Here is a 19,182-nt window from a genome sequence, read left to right on the forward strand (position 1 = left end):
CTATTTTGCGTAGTGTCCTCGGTCAGTGATGTTAGGTCTAGGCCATTTGCGCGTTAGATTTCAATATTGATTGGTACAATGACTTTTGCTTGACCACGAGTTACCACTTAAATTTGAAATCTTCAGACTATTTCACACGATTAGGGGCAAGCTTTTGCCTAGTTATGTAAGAGACGGTGAATTGATGTATATGGTACCAGGGTTTGCTCATCTGGAGGTTGCTATGCAAAAGCTTACCCCGAACAGTTTGACATAGCAAATAAATGTACATTGTAATTGGTACATTGTCACTAAGAAAGTCATTATACCAGACATTCAAATCTACAATCCTGGCCATATCTCGTTGGGCCCCCCTGTCCCCTTTCAATGTTGGTTCTGATTGCTAGTCTTCTCCATTACAGTCAACATTGAGCAGGGGGACACGGGAGAGAATGATTATTGTCAGTGGGAAGTGTACAGTGATTGGTTTTATGTAACGTTAGGAATGGGTGGCCCAAGCATTTTGGCCAGGATTGTAACTTGCTTATTGTCCCCAGATCTCCCTGTCTTTCATGGATGCAGATATGTCATCTGCTGTCACAAACCCATTGTCCCTTTTAAGTAAATCAACATAAATCAGGTGACCTTGACCTCTTTTGGCTCGACTTTGCTTGGGATCCCTGAGGACAATAGCAAATTTGACGACTCTTGTGAAGATGTTTGCTCTAAGTTTGGGGAACCCGAGATAGAGAGCTAAAAGTTAGATATGTGTTCTTCCTTCCTAATGCAAAGGACCTGGCACAGAAGATGTTTTTCGAGAACAGATGTATGCTCCTTTTTAAAAGTTAGTTCTTCTTTTTCTCGACAGAGTGCTCTGTTACAAATTTAATAAAAGCAGTCGAGTGTACATTTTAATGAGGGATTTTATAGTCTTACAAAGCAAATTATAATATGTCAAGCAATTTTTTTCTAGAGAATGGATTGATGACATAAGTTGATTACAACTTTCTACATAAAAAAATCAAGTACATATTTGCTTCTCATAGTGACTTGGTGAATGGACTCTACAGGTATCCAAAGACAAAGTAGAAAATCGTTTTTTTTTTTTTTAATTAAACTTAAACAAGAGGAGTTTTACAAACTGAAAGCTTGTTAATTATAAAATTCGTCCCAGTTCCTCCAGCACAAACACAGTCGCAAGAATAAATAATGACATACAATGAAAATAATTATTTCTATGTCTATGGCTGACTGAGTGAAATAGTAAGATATTCCATTTAAAGACTACAAATTTCCACCACTTGCTTCGATGCTTCTCTTGCCCTCTATCGAAACTAATGCATTAAAATTTCTCACAAAGCCAAACCGTTTTTCATTGTTCACAAAAAAGGATCACATGTTGGCTGTATAGTGGTTTATTAAAAACTGCAGGATTAGTTTCTCACAAAGCATAAGTTCGTTTGCTTTTCACAAAAAAGGAGACTACATAAATCACATGGCGTCTTTAGTGGTTCAATATTGGAAACTTAGGGGATTAGGCTAGTTTCTCACAAAGCAAAATCTCTTTTTTTTTACTAAAAAGGGGACCACTAAATCACATGTTGGTTGTATCATGGGAATTCTACCTCCATGGTTGTATACATAATTGAAAACTAGAGGCAGTCCCTACAAAGCAAAGCAGTTTGAAAAAAAAAATTGAAAAAAAAAAGATCATATGCTGGTTTTATAGTGGTTTAAAACTAGGGGAAAGGAAAACCCTTACGTTTTTCATTTTTCACAAAAAGGGACCACATAATCACACTTGTTTATTGAAAAAAATAGAGGATTAGTTTCATTCAGAACCTTCAGAAATGTATACTGTGAAGACGGCGCCTGGAGGGGGCTTTCTAAACATTGTTTGTCATGCTTGCTACACCTTAAGCTTTTGGGGTCAGGTTGTCTGGAATTGAAGTACTAAAAGTCTGTATCTCTTTCATGGTCTCTTTTTGGTATTTATTGTGTATGGGTGAGAAATTGTAGCAATCTTTATTTACTGTTGGTTAAGTTTCCTCATGTGTCACATTGAGGTGGTCAATGTTGGATGGAGCTAAAAAAATAGTGATTATGCTTCTCCACACAAATATAGCATCCCTTCAATTTTTCTTCTATGCCCGTGTTATCTTGTTTGGTTTGGATTTCCCGTACATTAAACAGTCGTCGGGGTGCTCACGACGGAATTAACTGTTCCCTCATGAGGTTTTACGCGAACGTCTACGCTATAAGCGTCGGTTACCAGCCGTTTCGTAAGTGGACCCAGTGACCCCAAATTGACCCTACACACATGTCGACTGCTAGCTAACCACACCACCAGCAGATCACCGTGCACTCGTCTCATATTTGGTCATTTTTGTGGTTGTAGATTCACTCCGTTGAGCAAAATTTCACCAAAGTGTCGACAATGACCTCCAGAAAGAAGGAAGAGGTAAGCATGAAATATAATGTTCCCTAATTATTGCGTACAGTTGATTTATCTTCCCCTAGTTTACACGGAAGTTGCAAATTATGCAAACAACACCTTCGACAACCGACATCATGCATAATGCATGTCGACACGCCTCGTTTTTTGTCGACATGCGCAGTTGATCGATCTTTGTTCTCCCATGGAGCAATAAACTAGATTTATTGCTCCATGATAAGACTCCTTCCGCTCTGAAGAGGAAGCATATTATTCTTCGGCAATCTTTTCACCTTTTGCTTTTCTGCTGAGTAGCTAGAAACACACGTAACCTTTTGTTTGTCGACTTTCGGTGGAGACAAGTTCAAGTTGCGGTTGGTCTGCCGACCCACTTGGGTACAGGTCAATAGTGATACATGTACCACCAGCACACCAACTCGTTCGACACTTTCGTTTCATTTCTGCATGCTGCCTCAGCTCTACTCCACAAATACACCACAAGATCCAGCTAGGGAAAACTCGGACAATCATTCATAGTGAATGTCTAAAACAACACTTCCTTCAAAATCAAAGTTGAACTTCACTCAGCTACTGCCTGGTCTGGTGCCCATGGGCTTGGTGTTTGTTTTGCTATCATTATCAACTACTTTGTTGATGTAAAACTTGTATATGAACCAATGTTTTCTGCTGAACAGTTGTTGTTTCCTGCTGGCAAAGGGATTGAACTTCAAGAAAGAGACACAAGAACATTTTATAATATGGACTTGTATTGGAAGATTTTCTTTTCTCATTGTCTTTTTAATTTTTTGATGCAGAGTGATTATTTGGCCAGAGGGTTAATTCCTTTTGACATTGTCTTGCAATTTGACATTGCAAGACAGTGATTTGACTTTGAGACATTTTAGCTATAGCAGTTGAAGGCCATCCAACTTTCATCAATAAACTTCTTACTTGGATGCGCAAAATCTTCTCAATACAGCAATGGATTCGGAAGATCAGAAACCATCAGCGGATGAACTTCAAAGATACATTGATCAATCAGGTGCAGAAGACAGCAACGCTTTAGATAATAATAAATATCATCCAGAAACATCCATTTCAGATGAATTGGACTCGCCAGATTTGGAGCCTTGTATCGACACCACAGATCATTTTGGTGTTAACTCAAACACAAGTGCTGATCTGAGTTATGACTTGGATAACGAGAGAACGCAATCTCTGTCTAACATTGTCTCAGTTATTGCCTTGAAGCGGGGAACTGGAAAGGGTTACGTTATCCAAGATTATGTCTTCATCAGGGATCGAACCAGAAACGGTAACATGTACCTCAAGTGTCGGAATCGTTCTTGTAAGGCACGGGCGATTATCAGCCGTTTAAACCAAGTTTCCCTTGCTGGATCTAGGCATGATCCCCTCTGCCATCCATCAGGCCCCGTCAAAAGTTGTTCATACCCTCGGCAGAAACTTCCATGCCCTGAAGAAATCACTAGCCCTGCGTTTCCAACTGAGCCGGGGTCGCTAAATTTGACTGAAGTGTCGGCTGCAGAGTATCAGGAACTTGAAGAAATTCAACGAGCAAATTATCATCAACCGAGGTCAAGCGTCTCTTTTGGGCAATCTAGTGCTGTGTTCCAAAATCAAGAAACTTCCAACGCTGGATGTAGCAACATCAACGGTAATGGTTTGGTACAAAATACATCGCTGTATCATCAACAGTCGGCATCAAAGGGGACGTCGTCTGCTGTTCCTGCCTCACTTTCACAGCAATTGTCTTCAACACCAATTTATCCAAGTATGACTTGGAAGAGAAACGCAAGTCTTGAGGACACAAACGTAGCGAGTACAACTTGTCCTTACCCAGTGAGGTTGAATTCTGTTGGAGGAGAATCCCTTAGGCTCCCTGCTACGAGGACGCATACTCAGCACACTCAGAGCCACTCACAGTCAATTCAGGCCATCCTCAGATCATTCAGAGACATTCGCCAAACTGTTTCTCATCTAAAAACTCAACAGGTTAGAACAAGGACGTCTTAACCAAACTCCTTTTTCAAAAGAAGGACTCCAAGGTCAAGTTCAGGGCCCAATTTCTAAAGTAGCTAAGTCCCCAAAAAGTATGCTTACCAGAATATGGTTACCAGACAAAATATTGTGACATGGACTATTCGTAACCAGTCTACCCTGCTCATTATGCTAAAATGTTTACTGCTTTTTAAGCTATGAAAATGTGCATAGTTTTGTGCTGCACTCATTTTCCAATAGACATAATTTACTCTTTCACAGAGCGAAATTTAAAACATGACATATAATCAGACAATCCCTGTGCAAAAACCTTTTGGATTAAAACAACAAAAATGAATACAAAAAGGGAATCAAACTTAGCATTTTACAAAGTCTAAAAGATGAGGTTAGAGACTTTAGGAGATCAATGAGCATGATTTCTTCACATCATCAGAAGAAACTAACACTTATTTCATTCAGCTTATATTTTGTATTAGACTTTCTATTGAAAAAATTATTGGATCATGAAACTGAAATTTGTTGAGCCACTTTTATTCAGTCATTACAAAATAAAATAGTATCTTATTAACTCGAATGAGATTTCCGTTTGGTAAAAACTGATAAAACAAATTGTGGCAGGATTAAATGGATCAGATTTTCTTCTAGGGTTTCACAAAACGGAGCTTGCATCGGAGCTAGCATTAAAAAGTAGTCTTTATGGAAACTTTTACTTCAGCCTTTAAAATTTGCCTACAAAACTTACCTCAATCCTATAATATCCTCCTCTCCTATGTATGTCATTCATTGCTAACATATTTAGCCTTGGATAAGATTGGAATTCCTGACCTAGTACTAAGCAATTGTTTATTGGTCCTACAGACCTCAGTCCTCCTGAAGGTTTTGTGTGGCGGAATGTTAAGTAAAACATTTTTGTCTTTTTGTTTCTTTCAGAATTTCCCAGCTCTCAAGAACGACCTCATTGTGCGAGCAGCGAGAGGAGACAGAACTGAGAGAGTACCAGTGTGGGTTATGAGACAGGCTGGCCGATATCTTCCAGGTCAGTGGTCAAAAATACAGAGATGGATTGCCCATGACATTGGTTGATTTCCATCTTTGATGGCAAAAAAATGGAAAAGTGTTTGCGCCAACTCTCAGCCAATTATAGGCCTTTATGTGTGCATGATTCATCAATGATGGCTGCCAATTCAGGGGGTCTATTTTACAAAAAATGTTGTCCAAATTCTGCAATCTGGGCAAAAATTGCAAATATTGAAACAATTTTTTTGTGTCCGCATTTGAAACCATTCAACTATGGGATTATAATGTTAAGTTTCAAAGGTACCGCTTTTATCATGACTTTGTTTTGGTATGTATTTCTTGTAAGTTGGGCTGATTGTCTAAGCCAAACAAAATATGTTTTGGGCGGTTTTAGTTTCATTTCCTGGCATCTCTGTATTATTCAAACTCATCTTTTTATTAGGGGATCAGGTTGATTTAGTGGTTTCTTTACCTGCCTGTTACCTCAGTGGACCCCAGTTCAAACCTTACCACAGACCTGCAGACCATGCAGGTTGGTTTTCAGTCCCTACCTGATAGTGTGTGTTTTCCCCATTTGGGTTTTTTCCTCCCACATCTAATCTATCCTGTTATCAGCGCTAACTCTGCTGTTGGGTGTGTAATAAATACTTATAAATAAATAAATAAATAAACAAATAAATGTGAATAAATAATTGTATTTTCTTGCAGAGTTCCAAGCCTGTAGGAGGGAGCACGATTTCTTTGAAATATGCCAGACACCTGAATTAGCTTGTGAAGTTACATTACAGGTAAATGAGTAGGGTTTGTTTGTGTCAATCAATAGTGCTTAATGGTACCTTTTGTTTTCATCAACAATTGTAAGTTTTCTTAGAATTATTGATATCATTTCACTTCTGTCTAAATAATTTTCTAATTCAGGGTTAAACAAAGAAAAAATTAAAACTAACCCTAACCCATAGCTCAACTAACGTTTTTCATAATATTACATTTTTACTTGACAATATTTTGTTCATTCCTCCATAGCCCATCAGACGTTTTGAGCTGGATGCAGCCATCATATTCTCAGACATTCTTGTTATACCTCAAGTGCTGGGGATCCAAGTTGAAATGATCTCGGGAAAGGTGAGTTCAGAGGTTAACACTTGGGAAAAAAAAACTAGCTCCGTTCTGTACAGGAGCCCAAGACCCATTAAAATCAGTTAGGTTGTTCTGTTGTCATTCTGTTTTGTTCTGTACTGAGACCCAAGACACATCAAAATCAGTTTGTTTGTTCTGTTATCATTCTGTTCTTTACTGGGAGCAAAGACCCATCAAAATCAGATAGCTTGTTCTGTTATCATTCTGTTCTGTTTTGTACTGTACTGGGAGCAAAGACCCATAAAAAATAATTAGCTTGTTCTGTTATCATTCTGTTCCGTTCTGTACTGGGACCAAAGACCAATCAAAATTAGTTATGTTTTGTTCTGTTGCCATTCTGTTCCATTCTTTACTGGGACACAAGACCCATCAAAATCAGGTAGCTTGCTCTGTAATCATTATGTTCTGTTTTGTACTGTACTGGGAGCAAAGACCCCATTAGCTTGTTCTGTTATCATTCTGTTCCGTTCTGTACTGTTTTGTTCTGTTGTCATTCTGTTCCATTCTTTACTGGGACACAAGACCCATCAAAATCAGGCAGCTTGAGTTGTTATCATTCTGTTCTTTACCGGGACACAAGGTCTATCAAAATCAGATAGCTTCTTCTGGTGTCATTCTGTTCCATTCTTTACTAGGACCCAAACCCATCAAAAAACGGTTCAAAAAACAAAGGTGTAGGCCTACTTTCCCTTTAACCAATGTTTAAAACTGTGTACAATTAACTTTTTATTTTTGTGTACAGGGGTTGGTATTTGACAACCTGCTGACCTCCCCTTCAGATCTAGAGAGGTTGAATAGTGATGTTGATGTTGCAGAGGCCTTGAGTTACGTCTTTGATGCAATAACGTTGACGCGCCATCGACTACAGGGCAAAGTACCCCTCATTGGCTTCTCTGGAGCACCGGTATGTCTTGAAGATGAAGTTTTACTAAGGGAATCAATGTGTGGTGAAGAGGTTTCAACTAGTAGTTTAATCCCAACGAGGCCTGGTTCTTGACAATTTTACCGAGACGTAGTCGAGGTAAACTATAAAGAACCAGGCCTCGGCGGGTTTAAACCACTAGTTGAAAACCGATTCAACACACTTTGATTCCCATTCATAAATACCTTTTTGGTCAAAAACATCATCACTTTTTGGTCAAAAAGTAAAATAAATGCAAAAATTATAATTGTTAAATTAAAACTCCTTATAAGGGAATGCTGTGCGCGTCGGGCGTATCGCATGATGTGGCACAACTATTTCAGCCGTTGCTCTCGACGAATAGGAATGAAGAAACTGTCTTAAAAGAACAGGTGCAAGGTATCGTGTCACGCCCATGAATTAATATGTTTTACCGGTCATAAACAAAGGTTTATACACACCCACGTGACGCGCTCTCCACCAATAGGAATAGCGAAACTGTCTGAGGTATTTATGAATAATTAATGATTGAAATTATGTAGCAAAATTTCTAATAATTTTAAATAAACAGGTAATTTATAAAGCGCCTTTAACCAGTGGGTTATTTACATAAAGTACAAAATGTGACGGATGTCGTGCTTAGTTTTGCTCAGCAGAAAAATGATAAATTCAACTGGAAGTGGTATTTTGTCAAAATAAAGCTTTTGTCACTAAAATATGTGTTGTGATGAGTGGAATATGAATAAACAATTAACTAAGGTTTAAACAAATTAGTTTCCATGTTTTTTACAAATTTGAAAATAAGCCCGACCCGAGAGGGCGCTGTTCGTGACATCAATCGAGGCGCGATGAATCGCATGCAGTGCCAACACAAGATAGTGATGCTTGGCGCAAGCTAAAAACATGCCCTCAAAGTTGAAACAATACCTGATTTTTTTCACATTAGGCAAATGCGCCTTTAGGTTCGTTACGTCTTTCAGGTACGTTCTTCGACTTCCCCACTAACTGGAAAAATTGTTGCGATGGCGTCATGTTTTAGAAAAGAACTTTTTTCTTCATGTCAAAATTTTTAGTGTATTCTGGATTCTGGAAGCACAACAGCTTGAAGTGTTTGCTGCACAGCGCTGGAAAAGAATTGACCCCATCTTTAGTTGTTTTGCTGCATCCAGCGACTAGGACTTGAATGTACTTGCACGTACGTGTGTTCGATGTTCGATCGAGGCAAAGTCTGCCTCGATTGACGTCACAAAAGGGGTAGGCGGCGTCACCCCCCACACAACTTTTTTCTTTTTGTTAAACATATAAATCGTTAAAAACAATTACTCAAAAAGTTATTTTAATAGTTCAGAAACATTTATACTCTAATCTTTTTCCAGGTGACTTTAAAGAATATTTTCTGCTGAAGCAGCTTTATGAAATTGTAGCCTGGTCTGAACATAGTCCCCGAGTTAAACTGATTTTCAGGCGAGACGAAAAGTGATATAAGATATCCATTTCCTGTTGACTATCATGGCATGTCAGTGCGAGCAGTTAAGTGCATCAGACTCAAGTTCTGGTGGCTGAGTCACTAGGGTGGAGGTTCGAATCCTGTTCATGACACTTGTGTCCTCGAGATACACACTTAACTGTGATTGCTTCTTTTCACCAAGAGATGAGTTGGTACCTGTGAGGGCAGAGATGGTTCTTGTGATAATTTTAGCCTAGTGCACTTTGGCAGCATAGGCTGTACACTCCCCCGGGACCTGAAATGGAACAGTGACCAGGGGTAATGATATGTTGGAGCGCTTTGACTGGTGAAGCCCTTTGGGTGTTAAAAGCTGCGATATAGAAACCGATTATTATTAACACCAGAAAAAAATTTATAACGAATCTCAATTTTCTGTTGGCTATCATCAGTGGACGCTTATGGGCTACTGCATCGAAGGAACTGGCAACTCCATGACGTTAAGTAAAGCCAAGAAGTGGCTGTATGCACACCCTGAGCATAGCCATAAGTTCCTGCAGCTACTCACCGACAAGACTGTGGATTACTTGGTGGGACAGGTGCTGGCAGGTGCACAGGTGAAATTGATTATTTGATACTTAAATTACTTCTTGATTGATTAATTGATTTTTTTTTAACCCAAGTGTGCACTCAGTGTTCCAAGTATCTAATCCAACTTTTGTATTACTCTAAAAAGTCAAGTTTGGGGTCATGACCTTTTCTATACATATATCACTCTATTTTAGAGTGCATGGCTCTGGCTGCGCTCCAAATACTATACCTTAGGTTTCTCTTTTTTTAAAGCATCATTCTGTACAGGAAGTTATTGTGAATATTATATTTGTTGACATATTATGGATTCTGCTTTTGTTTTATTTTGGTGAAATCCTCGTCCTTTTTAGATAGAGGATCCTGTGTCTCTACATTACTTCTAATGATTGATCAATAATTGTATCAGTGTGTTTTTTATTGTTGGCATAATTGAGTTATTGTTTGATTTGATTGACTGATTGATATATTGATTGATTGATTGATTGATTGATTAATGGATTTGTTCCCTTTTTAATCATTGACTCACTTCTTGACTGATCCGTCTATCATTCTAAATCATTTATATGATTGATTGCTTGATTTGTATTTTGATTTGTACTTTTGAGTTATTGGCAATTACATTTACCTGGCAGTATTTGTACGGAGTATTTGATTAACAGGTCGGTTGTATCATAGAGGAAGTGGTTGTATTTAATACATTGACTTCTCTTGTTGTAACTTTTTTAACATTTGGTGTATTTGTTGATATGTTTTCTGATGTTTATTAAGGGAATCAATGTGTGGTGTAGAGGTTTTCAACTAGTGGTTTAATCCCAACGAGGCCTGGTTCTTGATATTTTACCGAGACAAAGTCGAGGCAAATTATCAAGAACCAGGCCTCGGCGGGTTAAAACCACTAGTTGAAAACCGATTCAACACACTTTGATTCCCATTCACAAATACCTTTTCGGTCAAAAACATCATCACTTTTTTGGTCAAAAAGTAAAATAAATGCAAAAACTATAACTGTTCAATGATTTCTTTCAACACAACACCCCTCCAGCTATAAAATGGTAAAGGCATCCACCGCCCTCGGGTAAACAACTCCTTATAAGGGAATGCTGTGCACGTCGCGCGTATCGCGTGATGTGGCGCAACTGTTTCAGCCGTTGCTCTCAACCAATAGGAATGAAGAAACTGTCTTATAAGAGCAGGTGCAAGGTCGCGTATCACGCCCATGAATTAACACTTTTTACCGGTCACAAACAAAGGTTTATACACACCCCAGTGACGCGCTCTCCACCAATAGGAATAGCGAAACTGTCTGAGGTATTTATGAATGCTGATTAAATGTTGTATTATTTTGAGTTATATTCATCTATTTGATTGTGGGGGTGGTTGCATAGTAACATTTACTATGTGATTGGTCAATCATTTGACTGGATGATTGAGGGTCAATTGATTGGTTGATTGATTGATTGATTGATTTGTTGATTGATTGATTTATTTATTGATCGTTTGTTGAAAATTTTATTGACTAATAATTTCAACAGTTTGAGGTCAGATATGGTATTGAATTATTTTACATGATCATTAATAGCATAAAAACAATGTTGATCTTCTTAATTTTTACTAGATGCTTTTCATATAATTCCTGCTTTTTAAATTGTATAGGGTACCTCTTCTGAACAAGGTTCCGAAGCATATATGAATCTTTTCCCAATAACTAAAATAATTAGTATCTTTCTTATTTTTTTCTGTTGATAATAATTCTTTGATATTTCTTTTTGTTTTCTTGTTTTAGCTTCTGCAAGTTTTTGACTCCAACGTTGGTGTACTAGGTCATGACCTCTTCCTGACCTTTTCCCTGCCCTACTTGACCCAGATAGTGACCAAAGTGAAGAGCACTCTCAGGGAAGCAAACATAGATCCCGTTCCAATGGTAATCAATATGTAGGGATAACTTAAAGGCACTGGACACCTTTGGTAATTGTCAAATATCATGCCTGTCTAATGTTAAAGACATTTAGTATTTAGATTTTCAGGTACATATGCTATTAAAACACACGCCCATTTTCATGTAATCATTTATGTTTGATCGTTTCAGATTGTGTTTGCTAAAGGTGCCCACCATGCAATCAAAGAGTTGTCTGAATCTGGCTATGATGTCGTCAGCCTGGACTGGACCATGCAACCAGAGGTAGCAAGGTAAACAGCTTCAATTATTATAACCATTTGTTTAAAGACAATGCAGATTAACTATTTTTTGTGTTTTATCCTTCATTGATGTGATGATAAGCAATGTGTACCCGGTACTTTCTGAGAGTCCTGGGAAAAATCCACTGGTATACTTCTTGGATTCAAAATAAAACCCATGACCCCATTCATCTAGAGCCTGGCCAAATTTTATAAAGGCTTTGTGCACCAAAACTTGCCTAGCACAAACAAATTTTGCTTAGCAAAAACAGGTGACCAGCCAGAATACCATTTAGTTACCAGTAACAGTTAATTTTTTTTTTTCACACCAAGAAAAGGAATTTCATGTACTTTTATAACATTACTAATAAAATAATGGATGGAATTTAATTGAATTTGATGAAAGGAAACAGTATCAGAAAGGAAAAAGTCAGTAAATGTAGGCTCATTTTATTCCCCCCATTATCTATTGATATTTCAGGGCTACGGCTTCCACTGATGTGTCACTTCAAGGCAACTTGGACCCCTGTGCAATGTACGGCAGCAAAGAGGAGATTCAGCAGCTCGTTGGGAAGATGTTGTCCCGCTTTGGCACCCAGAGGTACATCGCTAACCTTGGGCACGGGGTCTACCCGGATTTCGACCCGGAGAATGTCGGAACATTTATAGACTCCATCCATGAGCAGTCTGAAGCAATTAATAAGAAGAATGGTGAGAAGAAGCTTTGAGAATAGGTCATTTCATGTAGCGGTGTTTTTGGCCAATCAAACTGGTCTATTTTTTGGGACTGCGCATCGGCAGGGACTACTATTTTGGCATAATTTGAATCGTATTTTGCATTGGTTACAGCACTATAGGACTCTTCCTCTGTACACAGATACAGAGTCCAAACTGTTAAAGCCATTGGACCCTTTCGGTACAGAAAAAAAAGGATAACTTTCCGTATGGCGCCACCACCTTTTCACTCATTTTTACAGAAAGGGATATCTCATTGAGGTAAATTAGATACTATATTATTTCATATCGAATGAAAAAGTGGTGGCACCATACGGAAACTTTTCCAAAAAAAAGAAAAAGTTCACAGATTTACAAATAATTTTTGGCGTTTACAGAAGGTAATGGTGAAAGACTTTTTGAGAAAACGGTAAAACAATATAAATTCTCGTTAGCGAGAATTACGGATTTGTTATAAACACATGTCATGACACGGCGAAACCCGCGAAAACAGGAGTGGGTTTTCCAGTTATTTTCTCCCGACTCCGATGTCCGATTGAGCCTAAATTTCCACAGGATTGTTATTTTATATATAAGTTGTGATACACGAAGTGTGGAACTTGGACAATACTGTTTACCGAAAGTGCATTATGGCTTTAAGGCCCGTTTCTGGGGCGGAAAAATTTCAAAGCTTCGTAACTCAAATCTTACCTGCAACAAGCTACTAATTTCAACAGATTCACATTCCATGGCGGCATACATTTTTCTGCGGTGGGTTTTGGTCCTCATATATTCCTCACAAATCCGTCATTTTCGTAAATAATGCAGCTTCCAATGTTAAAAGATTCCTGTTTTGATTGTTTTCTCACAGTGTTGTCTGTTGTCGTGCGTACACGTATACACTCGCGTGCAAGACGCATGATGCAAGTTTAGAGGCATGAATTCTTGGTCACTGTATCTTGACTGCACAGCGTTAACACGTAACACAATTCAAATTTGTGCATCGTGCGTCTTGCGTACACATGGCAGACTGTGAGAGTACGAATAAAAATAGGAATTCGTTAACGTTGGGAGCTGCATTATTATAATATGAAAATGACGGATTTGTGAAGAATAACTTACGATCAAAACCCACCGCAGAAAAACATATGCTGCCATGGAATGTGTACCTTGCAGGTAAGATTTGAGTTATGAAGTTGTGAACATTTTCCGCCCCAGAAATGTACCCTGATGTCCAGGATGTCACTGTAGTACAATACGAAAGTGTAAGGCCGCCAGGGCTAAGTGATAGGGGGCGCAGAGATCAAAAATCCTTGTGTTCATTCAAATTTAGAGCCATGGTAATCGGGGCGCTGATTATTGGACAGGCCAAGTTTAATTTCAACTCATTGGTGTTAGCAGTGGGTTTAATGGTTGTTATGGGCTGCCAGAGTACGCAGAAAGTAGTAAAATTTATTTAACTTTATATACATCTGGAATTCTTGTGTTGGGAGTATAAAATAAGAAGATTTATTGAGAGCTTCAAGATTGATACACAGTTAAGATTTTGTGAAAGCAGCCACCTGGTTTTACAATAAGGTTAAATCAGTATTTATTATTTTTAGGGTGTTTTGATCAAGGGCTGTGGTGAAAGAAGGGAGTTCATTGCCTGGTGTATATTATTTTTGTTGAGGCATCTTTTGTAGCAAGCAATGAAAATGTTCTGAGGCATTATTAATATTTTCTGATACAATTAAGATTTTACTGGTGTTTAAAGAAATATTTATTTACAAACACCCAACTTGGTAAAAGTTCAGCAGAATGGGTGACCTGTGCTGGATTTCACACAGCACTAAGAATCGTCATAAAATGATTTGTCAATATCACTATAGTGATTTGAATTGTGACATTACACTTTGCTAATGCACACACTCTGCTATCTCTCTAATCCTGTGGCTATGAACTATTCAAAATCAAACCATTGAGCGTTCCTTCTGAGTGATCTAAGAAATCTAGTCAATCCAAATCACGTGATTCATCATTGAGAAGGAGGGAATTTTAGAGTCAAGAAAGATAACACCATGGAAACGTGACCTCACTGTGCAATAATATGCATCTTTTATACAACTTTGTATAGGATGTTGTATTTTATTTAAAGTGCACCTTTTGTAATGGCAAAATAGAAATGAACGGAGTGCATGTAACATTAATCCGTCCTCCCCAAAAAATCCTTGGGGGTCCAAGCACTAAATGCTGACATTACTGTTGGCTGGTGGCACCAGACTCGCACACCAAACTGCCACAATGTACCATACCTTCCAGGCTAGCATTGGGTGCATGGGTTTCTCATGTTTGTACAGCTGACACTGAATTTCAGAAATTATGTGGATAAATAATTATGATCGACAGCAGCTGAATATGATTTAATATGAAGGTTTCTTTTTTTATATTTTATATTTGTTTTCTGTAATAAACAAATATGTGACTCGACACTAAATAAGGTTCTCGATACAACAGACCAGAATTTAGTAAGCCCCGCCCACTACTACTCATTGGATGGGTGTAGAGGGTCGATCTTATGTTTGAGTTCATTAATATAAAATTAGTTTACATATTTTTCGCATGGTAACAGGTGTTTGAGGCCATTGTCTGTACTTCCCTATTGTATGTTTTTATTTGTTATTTAATTTGTTTTGTTTTGAGGGTTTGTTGGGGGTGTTTATTTGTTTGTTTCCTAGGGGAGGGGGTTGTAAAAATAAACCTGACTTATGTTTCCTTACCGTTAGAGTTAAAGGCTCTGTTGGTTGTTTCAGATTTGGAATTTGAAGAAGGTGCTTGCAGCAGTGAAACAGAAATGAATTACTTTTGGTGAGAGTTAATAGGTTACAGACAAACTTTGTGGACAATTTCTGAAAGGAACTTTGTTTTAATTGATTGTGGTTATATGGACATTTATTACATGTACTTCCACCGTTATATTTGTTTTTGTTCAATACTCTTTACCATTTTAGTTTGTATCCGTTTTGAAAGATTCTTCAACAGTAGTTTTATGGTAATAAAAGGATATTTTAGTACATCTTTCGATTCGTAATTTGCTCATTTGTGATGAATATTTCACTTTTCTTCCACCTGAAAGCAAAGTGAAAAGGAGGCACGGTGTGGTCGCCTACTTGAAGGTGATGGGGAGGGGGCACCCAAAATCTTCTCTTGATAGCGAGTAGTGGCCAAGCCATCTATGTGCTTCAAACTCATGATACGGTGGCTAAGTCACCACAGTGGTGTGGGTTCAAATCCCAGTTTCCTTGGGCAAGACATTTTACTTGAGTATGCTCAAGACATCGGAGTGTAGGTTCGAATCTCGGTCATGACTCTTACTTCCTTGAGTAACACACTTCACTGTAGTTGCTTCCCTCCACCCAGGAGTAAATGGTTACGTTTGAGGGTAGAGATTGTTGTTGTGTATGGTCAGCAACCTGTGCACCCATTTGGGTGCTGGTGCTGCATACTCCCAAGGAGTTGACATGGTATCAGGAATGCTTAGCGCTCACTGAACAGGGGTTGTTGCTGGAAGGTGCTTTGGAAGGACCTACTTTGTTTGAAAAAAACATGCAAGGTCAACAGAATGGGTTAGCTTTAAGCATAGAGATAGGACCCGTCTTTAAGCTATAACATTTCTGACTTGGTCTCAAAATGTACACCCGTGAGTTCCGACTCTGAGTCACTGCTCCCTCGACCATCAAACAGATCACTGTCCTTGGTGACCCCATCATCGATGGTGTCATTGCAGCTGTAGAGATCCTTGCCCTGCATCGCAAGGATGTACATGTCCTCTGTTTTCCTCATGATGTCTGCTAGAGCAGATGTGTTTACCTGCGGTATGACAAAAGTATAGCTCTGTTTTTTTTTATCCTTTTAAAAGAGTGGTGTTTTGGGTCTAGTGGTCCCCTCACCAAACCCCGTTCATATACAGAAATGCTCCAAACGAAAGAGGCTAAAATGAAACATCATTTTCCTCTGACAACTCACACCTGTTATCTCAACGTAATTGATTTTCCAAAAAGTGGACTTAATTCGATCATGCACTAACCAGTAGTGCTGCTGGAAAATAACTCTGTTCATCTATTTAGTGTCATGTCCCAAGTAATTCAATGTTAACACACTCCCACACTAAAAATGATGTAGGCCCTATACTATCCGAGATTTTTGGCGCCAAACTCGAAAAATCTTTAAGGAGCTTTCCCAAAATGTGTTCTTAATACTGGTTTTGTTGGTTTCTTACCCTGAAGAACCCACTGAATGGTGAGTCAAGATCAGCCACCACGTAGCAGAGAATGCTGATTGAGAATACAGTCATAATGCACATACAAAGCTCCATGCGATAGGACTGGGCCTAAAACGAGGAAGCATGAAACAGTGAAACAGTCGCCTCAAAATCACAAGCGAATGGTACTTTTTGTATGTAAAACATAAAACCAAATGTCCACAGATTTACATTAAACTTACACGGTTTGAAGATAATGATGGTAGAAAGCTTCCCTTAAAATATTACTTGCTGAGGTGCTGTAGTTTTTGAGAAATCAGTAAAACAATCTCACGAAATTTATTTTAGCATGTACAATGTAAACTGCGCCAATAAAGTATCTAAACACTTACAAATGGTCAGATATATCGGAACCTGAAACAGTATGCCACAAAATAATTATTCATTTCGAGTCACCGTTAATTTCTGCACATTTTGACACATCTTGTGTTGCGCTACGATGTTGTTTGGTGGATTTACGGGCACTTGAGTGGCTGAAGGTCGAATTTCAAAAGTTGCAAAAGCCCCTATTCAAGCTAAATCGTTGTATTGTGACGAGTAAGATCGGCGTTTCTTTTGCTCGCCTTTTATAAATGATGTTTTTTTGGTCGCGTTTTGGATAAATCGGTTGCGATGAACGTACTCACCAATAATTGTCAGTAACCAAGCAAAGGGGTCAAAGATGGGAGGCATACAACAAAGGTAAGACAGGGAAAGGTGTTTCAAGATCGTTGGTTTGATAGAAGCCGGAACGTCGATGCAAGCTGCAGCTCATCAGGTAAAAACGTCACCAGCGACGGTCAGTAAATGGTGGAATCGCTACCAAGCTCAGGGAAATGTGGACGACCTGCCAAGGAGTGGCCGTCCGAGGGTGACTTCTGCAGCAGAAGAAGAAAGTGAACAAGTCCATAAAGCCTGACACCACTCTCGAGGGGTTTGCGACGCATCCTGATCAGGAAATGGCAGGGGATTGACCAGGGACAGATCAGAGGTCTCATTGAGAGTATGAGAAGACGACTCCTTGCCGTTCAGGACAATGATGGAGGACACACCAAGAATGGAGGACAGGATAACAGCAGTTTTAGAGTTAAAGATACGGCAATTAATTTTATGGTCATGTAAACGAAACGAGTTTGTGTCTTTTGTCTTGCTTTTGTCTGAGTGTGATGCTTATGTGAGTTCCCTTTTGGAATTGGGGTGGATAGGGGCTTTTGCAACTTTTGAAATTCGACCTTAAGCCATTCAAGTGTCCATAAATCCACCAAACAACATCGTAGCGCAACACAAGATGTGTCAAAACGTGCAGAAATTAACGGTGAATAGAAAAGAACAATTACATTTTTGTATACTATTTCAGGTTCCGATAAATCTGACCATTTGTAAGTGTTTAGATACTTTATTGGCGCAGTTTATTTACATTACTGATTTTTCATAATGATTGTTATGCTCAACGCAAATGTATTTTCCTGAACACGTCAAAGAATTGACTTGTTAAGATTACATGTCAAAGGTAATAGTCCTTTTCACACGATCGAGAGCAATTTTAGCAGGGGCCCCTTGCTTCAAAGTTCCCAAGTGAAATCTTCTCAAACATTATTTGTTGTTCAAACGAGGTACATTTTGTAAACATTTAACAACCGCATGATCCAGTTTAGCAAGGGACCCTTGCTAAATTGCTCTCGTGTGAAAGGGGCTTTACTCCACGCACACTGCGTAGTTAACACCCAGTCAATCTGACTCAAAGATTTGTAGTCTGTTGTCATGAATCGGAGTTTTAAAAAACAACAGGGTCCTTACCTGAAGTAGGAGGACCCCAAAGAAAGCAAAGAAGCCCAAGAGCTCGAGGAATACACTATTATATTAAGTAACCTCAGGTTCAGACGTGGGAGGGAAAACCCCCTAGGAAAACCTACGCAGACAGGGACTGAAAACAATCCACACGCAAAGCTCCGGTCCGGGTATCGAACCGGGGTCCACATGGGTGAAAGGCAGCGACACAAACCACTGAGCCAACCTGACTGCACATCAGTGCAAAATTGTTTCGAACTGCCTAGCCATCGGGCTAGCTCGGTGATGGTATATGTAAGACACTACAATGCAAAGGTCATGGGTTCAAATCCCTCCCCAGTGACTTGCCTGTGGTTTCTTCAAAGAACTTCGGAAAGTATATATACTGAGTAGAAACAAACTATACTCTTTATCCCTGATTCCAATTTAACATCTCATTGATACAATGTTTAATGTATCTTCTATTAGAGACACTTTTGATCTTACATGCTTGGTCTTGATCCGGTTGAGGTTTGAGTTCCTTCATGCTTGGTTGAGCCATAAACATTGCTTGTAGTCTTTCGTCGTGTCGTGATCTTCTTGTTATCTCAGTTCGCAAAGCCAGGTAAGACAAACCTTGGGAGAGCAAAATAAAGGAAACCGACAACATGTGAGTTGGACTTAGTATAACTGATAAAAGCTGCCACGAGAACACATTTTTTGCT

General features: G+C 38.9%; 1 protein-coding gene across 2 annotated transcripts; it reads left to right on the top strand.

The window, feature by feature from the left end:
• The first annotated feature begins 2,302 nt into the window (after positions 1 to 2,302).
• On the top strand, positions 2,303 to 12,620 carry LOC117298031 (uroporphyrinogen decarboxylase-like). 2 transcript variants are annotated; one of them, XM_033781255.1, is made up of 9 exons: positions 2,303 to 2,440; positions 5,363 to 5,468; positions 6,158 to 6,237; positions 6,473 to 6,571; positions 7,329 to 7,490; positions 9,384 to 9,548; positions 11,306 to 11,443; positions 11,609 to 11,709; positions 12,179 to 12,620. In XM_033781255.1, exons 1-9 carry the CDS (start codon positions 2,417 to 2,419, stop codon positions 12,423 to 12,425), a joined length of 1,122 nt encoding a protein of 373 aa, XP_033637146.1. In that variant the 5' UTR covers positions 2,303 to 2,416; the 3' UTR covers positions 12,426 to 12,620. The 2 variants fall into 2 exon arrangements, with proteins under 2 accessions (XP_033637146.1, XP_033637145.1); XM_033781254.1 differs by lacking the exon at positions 2,303 to 2,440 and adding an exon at positions 2,543 to 4,426.
• The last annotated feature ends 6,562 nt before the right edge of the window (positions 12,621 to 19,182 follow it).

Source organism: Asterias rubens, chromosome 12 (assembly GCF_902459465.1).
Source record: "Asterias rubens chromosome 12, eAstRub1.3, whole genome shotgun sequence".
NCBI classification, from domain to species: domain Eukaryota; kingdom Metazoa; phylum Echinodermata; class Asteroidea; order Forcipulatida; family Asteriidae; genus Asterias; species Asterias rubens.

Bases quoted from the DNA above. Each gene is read 5' to 3' on its own strand.
- LOC117298031 (XM_033781254.1), top strand. From the start codon at position 3,395: ATGGATTCGGAAGATCAGAAACCATCAGCGGATGAACTTCAAAGATAC. The intron at 4,427-5,362 runs GTTAGAACAAGG...TGTTTCTTTCAG, and splicing joins CTCATCTAAAAACTCAACAG to AATTTCCCAGCTCTCAAGAA. The intron at 7,491-9,383 runs GTATGTCTTGAA...GGCTATCATCAG, and splicing joins TTGGCTTCTCTGGAGCACCG to TGGACGCTTATGGGCTACTG.